At 43.5% G+C, this 20,037-nt stretch overlaps 1 protein-coding gene across 1 annotated transcript; it reads right to left on the minus strand.

Annotated features, from left to right (window-relative positions):
• Positions 1–1,526: 1,526 nt before the first annotated feature.
• On the minus strand, positions 1,527–20,020 carry CIAPIN1 (cytokine induced apoptosis inhibitor 1). Its single transcript, XM_055000132.1, has 9 exons — positions 19,919–20,020; positions 12,427–12,604; positions 11,425–11,577; positions 10,391–10,467; positions 9,926–10,094; positions 7,058–7,131; positions 6,398–6,513; positions 5,964–6,033; positions 1,527–3,256 (listed from the first exon to the last, which is right to left on the minus strand). The coding sequence occupies exons 2-9, from the start codon at positions 12,581–12,583 to the stop codon at positions 3,146–3,148; spliced, it is 927 nt and encodes a 308-aa protein (XP_054856107.1). The 5' UTR covers positions 12,584–12,604; positions 19,919–20,020; the 3' UTR covers positions 1,527–3,145.
• Between the last annotated feature and the right edge of the window lie 17 nt (positions 20,021–20,037).

Below are 20,037 nucleotides of genomic sequence, written 5' to 3' on the forward strand. Positions count from 1 at the left end.
AAGATTGATTTGGCCATAAAAGGCAACAGAAGGGAGGAAACATGACACGGTTTGAAGTGGTTAAAAGCAGCAGGAGCAGGACTCTAATCTGGAGAGCCAGGTTTGATTCCCCACTCCTGCACCTGAAGCCAGTTGGGTGACCTTGGGTCAGTCACAGTTTCTAGGAGCTCTCTCAGCCCACCCACCTCACAGGGTGATTGTTGTTGTGGGGATAACAGACTTTGTAAACTGCTCTGAGTGGGTGTTAAGTTGTCCCAAAAGGTGGCATATAAATTGAATGTTGTTAAAATTCTGAGCCCTGTGCCTCAAGTTGCATTTAGTTGGTTAACCTTTAGAAAAATGTTCAAATTAACACTGAGAAAATTTTTTCCAGCCTCAAGACAGCAGCCTTTTTAGGCACCCTTTTTTTTTAAAGGGCTGGCCCCTTTCAGAGTCAAAGCATGCCGTCACAAACCACCTCTCCTGAGGCAGGTGCATCAATATTTACCTCACTGGGGAACCTTTTGTGTACTGATGCCCAGTGGGGAAAAAATCATCTTCATGGGGCCATTTCAGTTTAGGACGCTAGTATGAAAGACTTAAAGCCTGTCTTTGTGTTTCTGGGGCAAACAGAGTCCCTTGCCCCTGAGAATCTAAGGTTGAACAGGGAGTGCCCAGTGTGAATGGTTGACAGCCCTATATTGTAACAATAAACCACGTATTGCTGAGTTAGTGTGTCCATCACAAGTCTTGTCACCTCATTTCTCCCCTTTTCTGCTATCCAGGCATGAAGCCTGAGATAGTATTCTGGTAGCAGTTCATTTACATGGATGTTACCCCATTGTAGCCCAACTCTAGGGGGTTGGACTAGATGGTCTGTATGGCCCCTTCCAACTCTATGATTCCATGATTCTTGTATAGGCAGGGATTTTTTTCAGTGGGAACATGGTGGAACAGAGTTCCGGCACCTCTTAAAAATGGTCACATGACCGGTGGCCCCGCCCCCTGATCTCCAGACAGAGGGGAGTTTAGATTGCCTTCCGCGCTGCCAAGCAGCACAGAAGGCAATCTAAACTTCCCTCTGTCTGGAGATCAGGGGGAGGGGCCACTGGCCATGGGACCATTTTTGCCAAGGGCAATTTAAACTTTAAAAAACTCCCCCCTTGTTCCAGCTGACCCAAAGTGATGTCATTGTGCGGTCTTGAGTTCCACCACTGAGTTCCACCACCTCTTTTCCCAGGAAAAAAGCCCTGAGTATAGGTATAATACCCAATCCTGAGGTGACTGAGGTGACTTGTATTTGTTGCCCTGAAAAACCTGTGTTCAATATGTAATATGACTCCATTTGATTTCTATTAACTCTTTTACCAGCTGCTTCATTATCACAATGCAAAATCAATCTCCAGTACAGTTAACAAAGCTCTGCTTTGAGTTCAAGCAACACTTGGCCATAACACCAGAGGATGGGGCATCCTAAAACCGCCTGCATGTTCCTGGAGGACCAGCAGGCAAGATGATAGAGAACATCTCCATTAGAACATCCAAAATTGATTTCACACAAAATTTTATTCTGGAATAGTCACGGTCAGTTCACAGTGCTACAATGGATGCAGCTGATACAGTCAACCTACTGCATTCTTCAGTCTGCCCCCCACCCACCCCTGCCAACTTCAAATACAGTGGCACACCAAGCATCCATGTGAAGACTGGCAAAGCACTCTTGAAGTAGGGGAAGGCCCTCTTCTTGCTGCCACTGCCATTGACTGTTAGCCCTCCCTGTTCCTTGGGAGTCTCTCCCAGTTCCAGGGCACTTGACTTGGGGAGCAACTGCCCTAAGAAGGATTTCGGTAGCTCTGGCTTTGCAGTCAGGTGTGCGAGAAAGAATCATTGCAAACAACTTCATTTACTACAGCCTCAACTTAGAGTACAATGCAAACAGTCTAAAGGTTACAAGCTAAAGTAAATAAAAAGAGAACAAGTACTAACCAAAAAGGAACTTACAGGTGCTGGACATCAGCCCCATCCACACAGACAGCAGTCTTTGAGGAGACACCTCACATGGGCTCTCAGACAAGGTACCCAATCTGCTCTTAAGGTTCTGGACCCCAAAAGCCCAGGAGCACTTCCTTGCCCAATCCTGAGGTGGCTGCAGAAAGGGTGCTGCCTTTTTAACACAGGAATGCTATGGAGCTTCCCTCCTGAGCGAGCAAGCTGCTTCCCAGGCTGCCCCCTGCCTAGTGGCAACATGCAAGAACCAGGCACCATAAAAGGGACAGTTGGCTTTTCCCTCCATGACAAATTGTACTACGCAAAATTAAAAAAAAAATGTTTTTGCAGCAACAACAACAACAACAACAACAAAAAAGAGCTTAACTCCACTCCCTTCTGCTGCGAAGAATCCATTGCTGGGCTACCACTACTGAATAATAAAAAAATTATACTAACTCTAAAGAAGCCGCCATCGGCAACTATTCAGCAAAATACCACTAGTGCCAAGCATGTATCATATGGAGAATTATGGCTGGCCTAGGCCCATTGATTCCAACAGACTTAGCCCAGAGTAAAACTGCATGGGACTGCACCATCCCTCAAAAACTCATCATCACGCTATTCTGGTCAGTAAGTTTCCCAGTGTGATAGGCTTTCACTGCTATTTCACCAGTGGAAATCAAAACGTCAGCTAAGCGGGGATGGTCTATTCCCTGAAATGAGAGGTGGGACGGAGATGGTTCTACTCACAACTTTAATTCTGGATCCTCCTATGGTGGTCTCAGTATTATGCTTTTGCAGTTCTGCATTTGGCGCACACACAAAAAATCCTGGGACGGCAGCTCAGCAAGGCACAGCAGCCCTTGGTGCCTGCTCTAGAGGTCTTGGGTAAACAAAGGGCACGTTGCCAGTAAAGAGAGACAACCCCGTCGCCTAGGGACGTCACAATGGCCAGTGCTTAGGTTAAGAACCACTAATATTCACAACTGTATCTTGATGATGTATCTGCTACATGGATGCTAGTCTGGAATGCGAGTTTCCCCTTATTTGCATACAGCTGTCCATCTGTCTTCAGGCTGCCTGAAGTTTTGTGTCTGAGTTTTGCCAGCAGAGCAAGGCACCTGAATGCCATCAAGCAGCTGCAGGCCAAAAAGAGGCTTTGGTATCATCACCCATCTCAGGCATCATGCAGGTTGTTTTCGTTCAGGAGGATCTTCTCCCCAGGTTTAAAAGCTGGCTTGCCAAGATAAGGGCAGCTGGCACAGCGGAACGCATCCCCCAGGTAACACTGCACAGAGGAGAGAGAGAGTCAGCTTCACTCCAGAGGCAAAGAAGTACAGTTTCACCGTTTTCACTGGTTTCATTGCAGAGAGTGGCTTGCACTAGATATTGCTCTAAAAACCCTGCTAAAGCACATTGAAAAGACTTTTCATAACAGCCATTTGGTGGTGGTGACAATACCGGTATCCAAATTTCAAAACCTGCCTACAGGCTCAACAAGATTAGGAAGCCCTTGTCATGGATATGGCTTGAACTATAGGAAAACAGTTGCTGGATATGATCAAGCAAGTCATAGAAGATTGCTTCGCACAAAGAAACAGGGCTAGCCAAACCCCATAACTAGACATGCCACAGAGGGAGTCTAGAGACCTAGAATAGAACAATCTTGGATAGGTGCATGAAACAATGGAGTATAACACAGTTGTATGCCCTCATGTAGATTAGAAGAGCCGTCTAACTCATGTCACTATATACAATATAGTAAGGCTCAGGTGCAGAGCATGTCTGGAAATGGCAAGACGGTCTAACTTCACAGAAGCTGGTGATATTACTCATGGATAGATATGTTAGTTGAGGACCAAAAGATATTCACGTGCATGAGAAGACTTGTAATCACTAATTTTGCATAGTCTTGATTAAGGTAAGAGGTAGCAAGAATGAACTATTTTTATATATTTTGTTCCAAATTTGGATAACCTTATCTGGTGTTTGAAGTTATAAATTAGCCAAGAATGTGAGTCCCTTTGAAGTGGGACAGATAGCTATTGTAAGGAGATAAGTTCTGTAACCCTATAAATTTGACAAGTTGAATTGATCAGAAACTTCATCCTAAAAGGGGCTCCTTGCCTGTGACCTTATTATCTTTGGGTAAGATTGGGGGGGATGGGGCGGGGGGGACTCATGTAATTGATTTCCTTAATGGTCTTTGTAACTGTTACAACGGATGGTATGATTTTCTGTTGATAGAGTGGTTATTAAGAATACTAAATAATCATCAGGCTTAGAACGGAAGCAGAGATTCTGTGATAGTATTACTTGTGTACTATTATCAGGTAACGAACCTAAAACATTATCTGTGGCATTTTACCTCTTACAGGGAGTTAAATTATTTGATATAGGAAAGCTAACTAGACGCTTGCAGCTTCCTAAGTGCACACCTATCAGGCCTAACCAGAATCATCCATAACACCCTGCATTAGTCAATCAGCCACTGCTGGTTTGGTTCCTTTACTAGGGCAACTCTTAGCCAAACCTAGGACAAGCCAACCAGGGCCTGATGAGGGACAAACACACATGATACCACATGGAGATGGCCAAGTAAAGAGGATGCAACTTATATTTTCTGTGCTGCTGGCACTTCACACATGGCCAGTACTTCCAAAGGTTCTCACTTCTGTGTAGCAAACTCCGTGTCACTTGTAATGAATGCATGTGTGTATTTTGCTGTGTGTACAAGCCTATAGAAGCTGTAGTGCTTCATACCACATGTATACATGGTGAAGAACATCATGGACAGAAAAATCTACCCTTCCCCTATATTAGAACCTAGGGTCATCTGATGAAATTGTCAGGGACTAGATTCAGGACACACAAAAAGCAAGTGCTTCTTAACGTAACACACAATCAGCTCAGGAATTTACTGCCACAAGATCTAGCGAAAATAACAATCTTAGAGATGCCTGGGTGCGTGTCGGGTCCTGCAAGGTTCCCTGGGCGGCTTTTTGCAAGAAAGAGAATCTGCGATCCAATTCTCCACCGAGGAGAAAAGTGGTGTGTGCGCGCTTGCGTGGGGGGATTCTCTCTCCCCGTCTCTCTTGCAGAAAACGGCCCTGGATTTTCTGCCTCCTGTTACGTCCACCACCAGCAACCCACTCCTGAACTCCCAGAGGAAAACCCAAGCAGAGGCTTTTTGTAAGAGACAGAGAGAGAATCTTTCCCATTGCTCTTCCCCTGGCGGAGAATCGCATCAAAAGGCTGTTCTTTGTAAGATTACACTACCCAGGGAACCTTGCGGGACCTGACACGTGAAGAACACATTATCAGGTGTCTTGTGCAGTTTGGCTCTTAGATTGCTTTAAATAGGGGACTAGGCAAACTCACAGAGGATGAACTTCTCAACAGCTATTTGGTATGATGGCAAAGTGGAACCTTCAAATTCAGAGGCAGTGAGAGCTCTGAAAACCAACAGCAAAGGAAGGCTGCCACCACCATGCCTGCTGACAGCTTTTTCAGAGGCCACGGTGAGAAACAGCATGCTGGGCCAGATGGACATTTGGTCTGATGTAGCCATGTTGTTCTTTATATTTCAAGACACACTGATCACGTCTGCAAGGTATATGCTATTCCCTACACTGAAGTAGTAAGGAATTTTGTGAGGGTGGTTGTGTAGTGGTTAAGGTGCCAGATGAGCATCAGCACCAGGTCTACCTAGGTTCAAATACCCAGTTGACCAGGAGCTTCCTAGGTGACTTTTGGCCAGTTGAGCTCAGTCTCTCTCTCTCTCTCTCTCTCTCAGTTGAACCTACCTCAAGAATAAGATGGAGGAAAGGAGAATGGTATAAGGCTATCCTGAACCTCTTGGAGGAAATGGCAGGAATAAAAATGAAACAAATACACATGAACAGTCTTATGTAGCTGGCATTAAATCCTAAACACTCCTAGATTAAAAAAAAAAACTCCTCTAGGAACAAGTGAAGTGAATGTACATCCCTTACATTTCCACAAGCTGATTTTGGCTGCGAGTTCTCCTTCTCCTTCTCCAGCTCTTCGGCAAGACCACACGTGCTACAGAAGAAACAGGAGGATACAAGTTGATTGGTCAGAGTAGCCATTACACAGCAGTTTCCAAAGCAACGAGGTGTGGGACTCCTATAGTGACACCTTTGCATGGGGGATACCCTTGCACTCTGGGAACAACACACATTACATTTGTTCCCAACGTGTCCTTCTAAAAACAGCAATAGGACCAGAAAGGTCTGGCTTCAAATCCCCACTCGGCGGCAGATTACGAGATGATCTTGAATGAGTCACTTCAGTATAACCTACTTCACAGGAGCCCTGTGGACATATTACGGTGAACGCACATACAATCTGTGTACAGTTTTTCTTTGTGTGTACTTTGAGTATCCGCACAGATCTCGGGACTCACCAGTTCTTACAGGCTTTCTTCTTTCCAGATTCTTTGCAGGAAGGGGCTTTCAGGGAAGCAGGATCTGGCTTCTTCAAATCCTCAGAATCCAGAAGCTCATCTGAATCCAGGAGATCCTAACAGCCAAGAAGTTAAGGATATGAAACTGATGACCATTTCCATTTTAGAAAGGTACAGTAGAACTTGTGTTGCTGCAAAATCCCATGGCTACTTCACAGTGAGATCATATCTAAAATGTATTGTTTGCTTTAGCAGATGTTGCTTTTTTCTGTATCTTTTACGGTAAACATGTAAACTAGAATTGTTCAGGAGGGTATTTTTATAAAGAGAATAGAGCTGTAGTAAAATGGAATTGTTCACAAGGGCACTATTATAAAAGAGAACAGGGCTGTATATCGCACTGTTTATTCTATTACCTTGTTCTTACTGCATTGCTTTTTAACATCTGTAATCCAGTTATTGCATTATTTATATGTCTTATCTTCTACAGTTTTTAGTGAACAGCTTTCTAATTTTGTAATCAATCTTATTACATTTTTACAATATGTCTTACCCTGTTTCTATTGCATTATTTTTAATTTTGGTAATCGGCCACAAGTTTCAATGAAAAAGGTAATCTATAAATAAAATTAATGCATAAATAAGTCTTTTCACACTTACCATGTCCTCATCATTCATATCACTGGCAGAAAGAGTCCAGAGCTTTGCAGCAGTAGGATCCACAGACGGCTTTTCTGGAAAAAAAGAAAAGAATATGGAGCAATTTGAGGCTAAGGGGGGAACTACAGCAGTAGTGAAATGATGCAGCTCATGTGACCGCAACAAGGAAGAAAAAGAGGTCAAACTATTGCCATTCTGGGGATCTTTAACTGGGCTGAAGCTAAATGGTTCTATAACGCTTGTTAAAAGAGAACCTCGTTAAATATATTTTTCAAATGTAACTATGGAAAATCTACTGCAGCACATCCAAGATAAGTCTTTCATTGATTATTATATAGAAAGCTTGGCAGCTAGAGACACAGCACAAGAAACAAAATGGTGAAAACCGAGGCAGACTACAAAGAGCTCCAAGAGGGTCTTTCCGAGTAGGCAACAATAGGGCAAACGTGGTTCAAGTGTAAAGTGATCCACACTGGAGTAAAACCTCCAAAACTTTACATGCATGCAGCTGAGATTTAAACTGCAAGAGACAAGCAAGAAGGATATCTGTAGTGGATAGCGCAATGGAAATACATTGACTCTGCATAATCAAAAAGAGTCCAGTAGCACCTTTAAGACTAACCAATTTTATTTTAGCATAAGCTTTTGAGAATCAAGTTCTCGAAAGCTTATGCTAAAATAAAATTGGTTAGTCTTAAAGGTGCTACTGGACTCTTTTTGATTTTGCTACCACAGACTAACACGGCTAACTTCTCTGCATCATTGACTCTGCATGGCAGTGATAGAAAAAGCAAACTGCATGCTTCGAGTATAAAGAAAGGAACTGAAAATAAGACTGCAAATATTGTAATGCCCTCATACAGACCTATGGTGCAATCACACTGGAAATACAGTATACAGCTCTGATCTTCCCAAAATGTCATTAGATTTTGAAAAAGTGCCGGGGGTGGGGGAAAAATGAAAATGATCAAAGTGTTGGAGAACCTTCTGTATCAAAAAACGGGACTTCTCAGCTTAGAAAAAATCCAGTTAACAGGGGCTGGGGTAACACAGTGGTTAAGTGGTTCAGCTGCGAATCAGCACTCTACCTACTGCCATGAACTCAGTAGGTGGCCTTTGGGTAAGCCACGCCTCTCAGCCCCAGCTGTATTGTGGGGATAATAACAACACTAACTTGTTCATCGCTCTGGGTGAGGCACTAATCTGTCTAGAAGAGTGGTATATAAGCACAGTTGTTATTATTATAATTTGTAAAATTATGCATGGTCTTAAGAAAATGGAAATAGATTTTTTTCTTCCTCTCAGAATATACTAGAATGGAGGGACAAGAGAAAGTACTTTGCCATGCAGCACAAACACAACTTGTGAGATTCATTGTTACAGAGTCTAACATGGGTGACTTTAAAAGGGGATGGGACAAATTGTACATGATGGCTTTCATATACACCTCTGAAGGCCAATTTCTGGAGGGAGGGTAGCAACAAGGGTGGAGTAAGAGAGCTCTGGTTTGGCTTGGACCAAATGTACTATTTAAACTGACTCCTCTCCATTGTTCCAAGGATTATTCTGCCCAGCTGAGAGCCACCACCTGCCCCCTCCCCAATACCATCAGGACAGTTGGAGTTGCCTATAAAGGCATTGCTGGCGGTTGTCCCAGAGCTAATAATAACCTCTCTCCCACTCAGGTCACAAGACATTTAGCATCTTCTGAAATCATTATAGGAACTGGGGGAATGGAGGATGAGATGAAGCTTGCAAAAACATCTTTGGAAGATTTGGCATATTATGTCCTTGCCACTACATGCATTTTAAAGGGAAAAAAAATATAAAGGAAAGCTAGAAGTGGTGTTCCCATAGCAGAAGAGAGCGGCAAGATCCTGTCCAAGGTAATTTAGTTATGATGTGTTTGTTTTACTTTATTTTATTTATCTATTTTTATTTCTATTCCACCTTTCTCACCGAGAAACCCACCTATTCCAACCACTGGTTTTACCCAAGTTCTGTTATCCTTAGCAAAAGGATATATAAGATATAGATATATAAGTTAAAAACGAATTCCACTCTCATTCTGCATCTTCTAGAATTTCTTACTTCTTGTATGCTTTGAAAGGCAGCTGGCCACCTTAACATTTACAAAGGCTAAGAAGGCCAAATCTTAGAGTGCTGCTTATCTAATGCCAGGGTTCAAAAAAGTGCTCTTGTGGTGTCCGCTGGGTTACTGCAAGTTGTCTTTAATAAAGCAACACAAAAAGCTCGTCACTGTCAGGCCGGCGACTCTTTTGAAAATCACACAGCTATGAGCAACACCATGTTGTACACTGGAGAACAGCAGAGGACCAAGCTTTCAAAAGTAACCTTCCAATAATCTTCCAGGCTATTATTATGTCTCCTACTGAAGAATTCAGCAAGTTTAGATTCTTATCCATTTAATTTTTATTATGACTATTATTGATAGTTCTCTCCCTGCCATTCTACCTCCACAAATTAATTAAGTGCCGTCAAGTTGCAACTGACTTATGGAGACTCCTCATGGGGTTCTCAAGGAGACAGACAAGGCCTTCCTCTGCACAGCAACCCTGGTCTCCCATCCAAGTACTAACCATGGCCAACCCTGCTTAGCTTCCAAACTCTGATGAGCTCAGTCTAGTCTGGGCTATTCAGGTTGCTCACAACAACCCTGTGATTTAGACGTTCTCTTCTATCTCAACCCAAGGTCTCAGTGTGACCTTCATAGCATGGTAAGGATTTCAACTCAAGGTTTCCCAGATGTCATCTGAAACTATTATACTACCCTGGATCTCTACAGTGTATGTATTTGCCCATATGCACAGTGCGAAGAGGGGAGACCTCCACCCACTTCCCTCTTACCTGACGGAACAGGTTTCTTGACAAAAGAAAGTTTGAGTTGACTTGAGGATCCCACTTCAAAGTTGGGCTTCTTGCCTTCTATCTCAACAGAGAAGAGTTCATTGCACTGAGATCCTAGCTGCTTCTGGAGAGACCGTGTGTGTTCAGGCGATAAAGGCTCTTTCTGCAACTGGAAAGCGAGACAAAGCAAGTTGTTAACACAGTTCAAATCTATTGCGGCAAAGCCCAACTTGCCCAACAGAAACGTTATCAATTATCACTTTAATTAAAAAAAGACTATTTTTTAAAAAGCATGTTGTTAGCCAACATGCACTATCCTTGAAAAGGCAAAGTATAAACATGTTGTGTTTTTTGGTAAAAGTTTCATCCACAATCCCAAGTAAAGCATTTCAATACCATTGCTGGTTGATATATGTAAACCCAAAAGAGGCTGTTATAAAAATCACTGTGGATTCCTATGCATACCTCCTTCACTTCCACCAATCCAGAGAGTGTCAGGGCTGTGGGGAGCTTGGTTATTGCCTTGAGCCTGCTGTTGTTACCTGGGACAAGTAGAAAGCAAAGCCCGTAATTAAGAGGGTGTGGTGCACAGAACTTGACAACCCAACAGAATTTCTGAAGGAAAGAACGCTTCAGCCTGCCCTTCGTTTAGATGCTTCTGAATCACTTTAGGCACTACCGGAAGATGATCTATCTATTAATAAGATTGAATGATTCCCAAGTTGTCACTAAGGCAATTCAACAGACTTTCTAGAGGCTGAATCCCAACACCTCTCCACCAGTTACCAGGCTGGTCACCAGTGAGTTTACCATATCTTGCTTGCCCGCGCTGTGTTTTACAGGAGCAGGATTAGAAACCTGCTCAAAAGCCGTGTTGTAAAGCAGCAGGCTTGCTGGATCTCAGAAAGGGCTTGTCTACCCTGTCGTTTACAATAGCTTGTGCGATATCACAGGACTCGCATCGCCTTTGCATCTGACCAGCGATTCTTAGCTGTGCCTGAACTTAAAGACAACACTTTTGCTCACATTGGTGGCCTACCCCAAACCTAAACCCCTCACTCTTTGGTCTCGACACCACACTGTAACTGTGATGGTCAAGTGAGTGTTATCTTGACATCTCAGTTCCTTATTTGTCCTTTGTTAAGCACAGGAAAGGCCATCTTCAAAGTGGTGCAACTTGACCCGCGCAGCACAACTTCTGGTGCTTATCGAAGCAATCAGATGTTTATGGTACAGATACTGTCGAACTGCAGCTGATGAAATCAACTTCAATTATAATAATAACATACTTTGTAAACTGCTCTGAGCGGGCATTAAGTTGTCCTGAAGGGCGGAATATACATCAAATGTTATTATTATTATTAATTCAGCCCTGACCTCAATACACACTTTCATCATCAAGTTGCCCGAGATCCAAGAACAGCTCTTTTGCTTCTTCTTCAACTAATTTTTTTAAATCCATGGTTGAAAAGCATGAAAAGGGCCCAACTCCTCCTTACCTGTTTCAGCTGTTACCACTTCCTTCAAAAGGACACGCCCCCCCGGCTTGACAATCCGAGCTATTTCAGCCAGAATTTCTGTACTGTGCACTGTCAAACTGCCGGGTGTCAGACCTGAAAGTACCACATCAAAACTGGACTCCCTGTGGGATGCTGAAAAGACAAAATGTGGACATATCCAGTTCAGAAGATACCCATTCTATGCTCTTTCTTCCTGCATATACCTATTATAAAAAATACATGATAAGGTGGCATGGTGCATATAACTGGGAAAGAAATCAAAATGGCTTTGGGAAAACATTTCTTGTATCAACTCTTGAAAGCTTCAGTTTAGTTCACTTTCAAATAGTGTAAGCCAACCACCAGACAAAACTTGCAACATCAGAATTATGCTACGCAGATAAGTCAGTATCAAAAGAATACATATTGACCTTCCCATTTACAGTCATGTCCCACCCACGTTGTACAACAGACTGTAAACGTCACATGGCGCAAGCAGTGTTATCTGCCATCTCACACATAGGATTGGATCCAGATGTGTTAGCGGAAGACACCTACAGCTGCAGATCTTCCCTGCTTTCCCCTCCTCCCAGCAAAGTTGATTCTTGGAGTTACAGGAAATATGCCTTTCCGGTCTGTTCCATCAGCAGAGCTCCACTGATGTGATGGAAAGGGGAGCACCCTCTTTTGCCCTTCCTCATTACATCCCCCTGACTCGCACGGCTGTTTCTTCACGCGAGTCCTACGACTCCATGAATCAACTTTCCTGGGTCCAGAAGTGATTGCTGAGAGGAGGAGATCCACAGTCCTTGCACAAACAGATTGGTCAGCCCTATCCTCAGACCCCCACGACCTGTCCTGCTCACCATTTGCCCCTTGCTACTTGCAAGGAGCGTTTTGTCAGAGACACACGGGACATTATTAACTCATCTCTAGATGGAACACTCCGCAATGTCTACCTCATGTCTACTCAGCACAAGATGAATATTTCTCAGGTCTTACATTGCAGTAGTTGATTGAGATTTTCTACTGATACGTGACCTTCAGCTCCCACAGCAGCCTGAATATTCTGTACAAAATTCTGGAGTGCCTCAGGGGAAGAGTGGCGATCCCAAATGACTGCCACTTGCTGACCAGGAGAGATCTTGTGGTCTGCCATGCCTAAGATGTACTGCTGAACCTGAAAGAAAGAGAAAGCTGCTGACAAAATCCCAAGGACATTTGGAAGAAGCAGAGCACTGAAAATATAGATTCACATGCAGGATTCTTTTGTAGAATTTCTATTGCTCTGTTAAAGCAGCGATACTGCCAAAGGGTTAACATCATCCAGTTTGTCCAAACATATGAAAAAGAAACCTTTATAAAAGCATTTTTTTAAAAAAATTTGGGGAGCACGAGTGGAAAGAATTCCCTCTCCTTGTCAGGACTTTTCAAAACTCCCAATCAATAAATGTGTTTTCAGTTACAGAACTCTGTTTTTGCGGTAACAAGAACTGGAACGTTTCTCCTCTTATCTCAGTTGCACATATTGACCTAACTGATCTCTGAAGAGAATTGTTATCTTCCCCAAAGATAAAAAGAATTTTAGAAAGTTTTCAAACCAAACCTTAGCAATAAAGAGATCTTACATAGCCAATGAAAGCTGAGCGACCTCAAGTCTAGTATCAGTGGGAAGCACCACAGAAAGTTTCAAAACTAAATATGAGTATTAAGTTTTACAGTAAGACCAACTGCCCCATGTGAGAGAACCAGAAGGAGGCAAAGACACCATGCTAGTTCCTGGTTCAGGTGGATCAACCCTTCCCTAAATTGAAAGGGTTTTTAATTTAAAAAAATTGAATTTGCAGAAGTTGAGGGCTGCTTTGAGGGCTCCGGTCAAACAGTGGGATACAAATCAAACATACAAACACATGGGGGCTTCCATTTCTACTGGAGTTCTCTGCTGTGGAAGAAGGCAACAGGTCTGTAGTTAAGGTCTTGAGTTTCAATCACAGACTGCCGCTTGAACAAGATCAGTCCCGAGACTTTTTCCTCCTCTCTCTAACACTTACATTAGAAGAGTCCTGCTGGATCGGACCAGTCAGTGGTCCATCAAGTTTCACAGAGTAGCCAACCAGTTGCCCCGGAGGGCCAAATAAACAGAGCACAGAGGCCAAGGCCTTTCTCAATATTGCACTGGCATTCAGAAGTCTGAATGGGAAGGTTCACTTTAGTCATTGTGGCTAGCAACCACTGATCGACTTACTTTCCATGCATCTGCCTAAGCCCCTTCTAAAGTCACCTATGCTTGTGGCTATCAGTATACGCACTGGCAGTGACTTCCACAACGTAATTACTCACTGAATAAAGAAGAGCTTCCTTCCATCTGCTCTAAACCCATTGTCCATTAAGTTCTTTAGGTGCCCACAAATTCCAGTATTATGGGGGAGGGAGCAAGAGTTCTCTCTAGCTGCTTTCTCTACTGCAACATCTGAAGCCAGCTTCAAACTAAGCATCCCTGCCTGGCCTTAAGACCTTGAAAACGACGCTGCTGAACTTGAAGAGCAAGGCTCCTTCATGCAAAGAGGGTGGAGGACTAAGTCTTCCAAGAGACAATTCTACCTTGGCTTTAAACCTGAACATGACAGATTTGGTACAGTATAAACAAACAAATATGGTTGCAGCCATTCAGCATATGGCCTTTATTTTCATTTTAAGTTTTGAAGAGTTACAATGAACCCCTCTGTCATATCTTGATATCTTGGCGGGCCAACAGGGAGTGGCACAAGCCTCGCTTTGAAACTTACACTGCATTTTCATGCCAATTTTATTTCAGTGGGCTTAGACCAGAGTAACAGTGCAACCCTATGCAGAGTTACTCCATTCTAAGTCCACTGTCTTCAATCGGCTTAGACTGGAGTAACTCTACTTAGGATTGCACTGTAATTCTACTTTCTTTTTTAAACCATCCACAGCATACCGCACCGTACTTTATAGGAGTTGCTACAAGAATGCTGTCATGTCAGCAGGTTTAGGAAAGACATCACATTCTATAAAGAACCAATTGCGCTAACACACCATGGCGCAGAGTGGGAAGCAGCAGTACTGCAGTCCATGCTGTGCTCATGACCTGAGTTCAATCCTGGCGGAAGCCGAGTTCAAGTAGCCGCCTCAAGGTTGACTGAGCCTTCCATCCTTCCGAGATCGGTAAAACGAGTACCCAGTTCCCTGGGGGTAAAGTATAGATGACTGGGGAAGGCGATGGCAAACCACTCCATAAGAAGTCTGCCAAGAAAACGTTGTGATGTGACGTCCCCCATGGCTCAGTAATGACTCGGTGCTTGCCCAGGGAACTAACCTTACCTTTACTTTTTTTTACCTAGAAAGCAATCAGTTTCCAAAAGGCAGTTCAGGTAGTAACAGAGTATCAGCATCTTAATAACTGAAGGACAAACTCACAATTCACAACAATTGTTTCTGAAGAATTAGGACTCTCTCTCTCTCTGCTTTGCAGAAGCTTCTTACGTGAGGCACAAAACGAGCACAAAGATGGATATGCTGGGCTAACAAGAGGTGAATTGGCACTACGCTGAATATTACCAGACATGCCAAAAATACCTCACGCTTTTTCCATATCTAAAGCTTTCATGTGCTAAATTCAGAGGAATACATCGCTTTGTGCCTCTTCCCAATATTACAGGTACCCAGGAACTTTACAGTCAATGTGGCTCTATGCTGTGGTTGCAAAGCTTCTTGTATCTCTTGTATGGGCCCCGCCAGTAGCTGCTGTTTATCTAGGAATTCTAATGAACAGATGTGGGGAACAGATGTGGGGAAGGAGGAAGTAAAGCTATGGATATATTCTACAGAAATATGTTCTCTACTTTATGGATTTTTAAAAAGTATTTACAGCACATCCTTGCCATTTGCAGGGGCCCATTCCCAGGATTCCCACAAAAGGCAAAATCCACAATTACTGAAAGACACGGGTCTCCTACTGCCTCCCAGTAGCAAAACAACAAACTTTCCTGCAAAATGTGATGGTGTAATAATTAGGACGATATTGTGGTGGAAGAAAAAACAGGCTGGAGACGACATCGTGTGATTGGACAGAGAAGAACTGAAATTGCATGTGATGAGGATCTACTATATTCCATGTATGAAATATATGAAGGCTGAATGATTAAGGAATGTCTCCTAGCTCTTTTTCACAAACAGACTGCTAAATAGCTGAGAGACAAGGTATCTGGACTCAAGTGTTTCCCCTTCTATGCCTTCAGCTATTTCATCGAGCAAGAACAGAAAATGGCTATCATAGGTAGGACAACTCTGGTTTAGACATCCCATTCATGGCTTGGGAAAAGCACCCCAAACATATAAAACAGAACTGTTCTGGAAGGTTTTTGGTTTTTTTTAAAGAGGAATAAGGCTATGGTAAAATGGAATTTTTCAGGAGGATGCTTTTATAAAGGGCACAGGATTTGTTTTTTGTTCTCCAGTTCTATGACCAAATCATATCACGCTGTTTCCTGTACATCTTACACTGTTTTACTGCATTGTTTTATATTCTGTAATCCACCCTGAAGCTCAGTGAGAAAGGTGGACTATAAACAAACAAACAATAATTGTATCTTTCCCTGCTCCCGGGTGCCTAGTAGCATCAGTGGCCTAGGTGCCTTTTTCAGCTTTGTCTGATCTATGAGCTGTACCCTTTGCTGAAAGCACCTCAATGCTGTCACCCATGCCTTGGTGACCACTAGATTAGACTACAGTAGAGCACTCCGTGTGGAGCTGCCCTTTAATTTCTATTTTTTTTTAACTTTATTTATATGCTAACTTTCTCCCCAATGAGGACCCAAAGTGGCTTACAACAGTCTCCTCTTCTCCGTTTTATACTCATAACAACCCTGCCAAGTAGGCTGAGAGTGTGTGACTGACCCAAGGTCACCCAGCAAGTTCCATGGCAGAGGAGGGATTCGAACCTGGGTTTCTCAGATCCCAGTCTGACACTCGTAACCACTACGTCACCCTGGCTCTAGTTTGGAACTTCAGCTAGTAAAGAATGCTGCAGGCACTTTTCTCTGACAGTTAGTAGGCATGAGGTTGGTTTAAACCTTTAAAGCCTTGATGGTTCTGGGCCTTTAGAGAGCTGTTACTCCCATATAGACACCTTCCTCCATTTATTATTATTATTTACTTTCGATTTTTATTCCACCCTCTCTGCACAGGCAGGCTCAGGGCAGATTACATTGAATAAAAACATACCTATAAAACTTTACATCTTTAAACTACTTAAAAACGACAGCGCAACAGTACAAAGCAGGATTAAAAATATACAAGGTAGCAGCACTCAGCGAAATGGAAGCAATCAAACTGCCACTCAAACTGTAATTTAAAAACTGGATGGTGGATTCCTCTGGGTGGGAGGGGTCCAATCTTCCCTTCTCCTCCTCTATCTAGGCTGATGGAGGCCTAGCCTAGCCCCAACCATATGCCTGGCGGAACATCTCTGTATTACAGGCCCAGCAGAAGGATATTAAGTCCAGCGGGGCCCTGGTGTCATTAGAAAAAGAGTGCCACCAGGTTGGAGCCAGGACCGAAAAGGCCCTGGCTCTGGTCAAGGCCAGGCGGGCTTCCCTGGGGCCAGGGATCACCAGTAGTTGTTTATCCCCCAATCGGAATGAAGCACATACGGGGAGAGGCGGTCCCACAGATACGCTGGTCCCAGTCCACCTAGGGCTTTATAGGTTAATACCAAAACCTTGAATCCATGAACCAAGATCAGCCAGGGAGGGCCTGTTTAAATCACCATCATGTGAAGGGGTGGGACAGACACCCATACTTAGCAAGTCCTTCTTTACAGCTGCCGCAGAAGTCTGAAATATCTTACCATGAAAGATTTGATCATCTATAAAAATGAGGCCAGTCCTACTGAGAACTAAAAACTTTCGTTCTGCATTGCGTTGCTTTCTTCTGCTTTTAACTGATTGGGCCGTTCCATTTTTTGAGCTTGTATGCTCTTCTTGTTTTTACACTTGCCTATTCTAGTGAAAATACTGGATTTTTTAAAAGCTTAAATACCATTGTTTTGTTTTAATGGTTTTTAAACTATGGTCGAGCTATATTATGCTGCAATATAGGTGTGAAGGCAGCTAATAAATCTTATACATAAAGGAATGGAGAAGGCTCTATTCTGAGGAATTCCTTCAGGATTTGAGTCTAAGAGAACAGCTGTGATGAAAAACAGGGCTCTGTGGAGCTTCTTGCTGAAGTAGGTTGGTCAAGATCAGCTCAAATGCAACCTTTCACAGGCAGGTGGGGACTTCTTTTAATTACAGGAGCCAGAGAAACTGCTGCTTGGATGGTTATTTTGCTTTGTGTTTGTTTGCATAGTTTAGCCCTAAGGTCTGATACAGTGGTGAAGAGGCTGCGCCACAAATCATGAAATCCCTGATTCAAACCTGCCAGTACTACAGATTCCAGAGGGTAGCAGTGTTACTCTACTGCAGTAAAGATATGAACTCATAAGGTAGCCTTGCATTATTTATTTATGTCATTTATATTCCGCCTTTCTTACTGAGACTCAAGGCAGATTACATAGTGTGAGAATAGTATAATCAGTGGCAAGGACGAGGGCAGGCATTTCCATACAGTGTCAAGAACATTTCCATAAACAACGTCATAGGGTAAATGAATACAAGTTTACAAAGACGTGGTATTAGCAAGGATCCAATATGGGGTTGAAGAATTGCTGAAACAGAACATAATCAATTCTAGGACTTACACTAAACAACATGAAGCACAGGTAGTATATAGGAGTACATATTTAAAGCAACAGATAATATGTAAGGCAACATAATAGTGAAGTCTATGGTTCCTGACTCATTAGTGAAACATCTGGGACACCTTTCCTACAATACCACCCTCTTAGCTGAGAAAAAGGCCTTTTTGAATAATTCAAAAATGATCCATTCTCCCCAACTCCACAACATGGGGATAATAATACAGACCTAACATTTCTTACATGGTTGTTATATTAATTACAATTGTTACCAGTTGCAAGACCATCATCCAAGATTTAAAATGACTCAGCATAGTGGTTACAGTACTGGGCCAGGACAACCTAGCTTCAAATCTCTATTTACCATAAAACTTACTGGGTGACCTTGGGCCAGTCATTCAGCCTAAGCTACCTCACAGGGTTGTTGTGGGGATAAACGGAGGAGGGGTTGCCACTTTGAGCTCCTTGGAGGAGGAAGGGCAGGATATTTTTAAACTAAATAAATAATCGCATTCTGTGTTGTGTGCAGTACTTTTAGAAACAATGAACAGTAAAAATTCTGTTTTGCTGCATTCTCATCTACAGAAGCCTTGTGAAGTTAACACAGACCTAAACAGACTCGTGATCTGACTCACTCTAAGGTGGCTCTGCTTGCATAATCACCAAATTCAATGCCTGCCATTTCTTCCAGTTAAAAGGAACCACCTCCTGAGATGCCACAGAGCTGCTGACAGTCACCCTCATCTTGATAGATCAACGGCCTCAGTTAGCAGAGAGCAGATTAAAGAAAGGCTGGTAAGCTGGCGGTAACGCATCTGCTCCACATGCAGGAGGTTTCAGGTTCAACCCTCGTTGCTCATCACCACTTAATGATGCAAAAGATCTGCTGCGAACCAGAGTAGGCACGACTGACCTTGATAGATCAGCGGTCTGATTTAGCCTATGTCAGTTTCGTATGTTCATGGAAGATCAGGAATCGTCATACAGAAAATAACATAGTTAGGCTTTACAGTGCGACACCAGATTTTTGTTTTATTTTGCTACAACAGACTTACTCCACTATTCCCTTTGCAATCATTGCTGGGAGACCCTGTCTATAGTCCCTCCACCAAAATTTTTTTAAGACAAACTGAGTCTTATGGATGAAACTAACGCCTCAGTCTATGAATGGAAGCACAACTATTCAGAAAATCGTTGGCGAAGGAGAGGGAATGGCACCATCTCTTCCTCCCCCCCCCCAAAGCCACCCCTTGAAAGGACACGGTCGCCTGACCTCCCCCCCCCCCGCCCATACTTGCTTTCTTCTCATTCCTCCCCCCTCTGCCAAACAACAAAGGCCTAGCTAGTAGGGTTGCCAACTTTGGTGATGGGGTGGAGCTTGGGGAGGGTAAACTTTGGGGAGGGGGCTAAGCAGGGATGCTTTGTCACTCTTGGAATTCTGTTTCGCCTAGACTTTATGGTATACCACAGAGATAGAGACCACCCTAAACCTGTTGGTCCTCCAGAACTGATCTCTTTAGTCTGAAGGTCAGCTGGAATTCCGGGAGAACTCCAGGCCGCACCTGGAGGTCAGCAACGCAATGCCAATGAGATGGGTCCTTTCGTGTTGTTTTGTGTGGAGGCGCTTCCCCTCCTCTAATCTAGCCCCTCACTCCCCTCAGAGCAGCGAACACCCCCCTACGAGCCCACCCAGAAGGGCCGGAGAAGAAACAGCCTGAACATCCCCTCACGTACCCGCCGTCCTCCGCCTTTTTCCGTACCACACAGCTCCGTCAGCCGCCTCCTCGCTCCCTCTAGCCGGGCCTTTTCCGCCTCTTCCTTCCCGCCTAGGCCCGACCTCCTCCGCCTCACTT

The sequence above is a fragment of the Eublepharis macularius genome, chromosome 16 (assembly GCF_028583425.1).
Source record: "Eublepharis macularius isolate TG4126 chromosome 16, MPM_Emac_v1.0, whole genome shotgun sequence".
Taxonomy (NCBI): domain Eukaryota; kingdom Metazoa; phylum Chordata; class Lepidosauria; order Squamata; family Eublepharidae; genus Eublepharis; species Eublepharis macularius.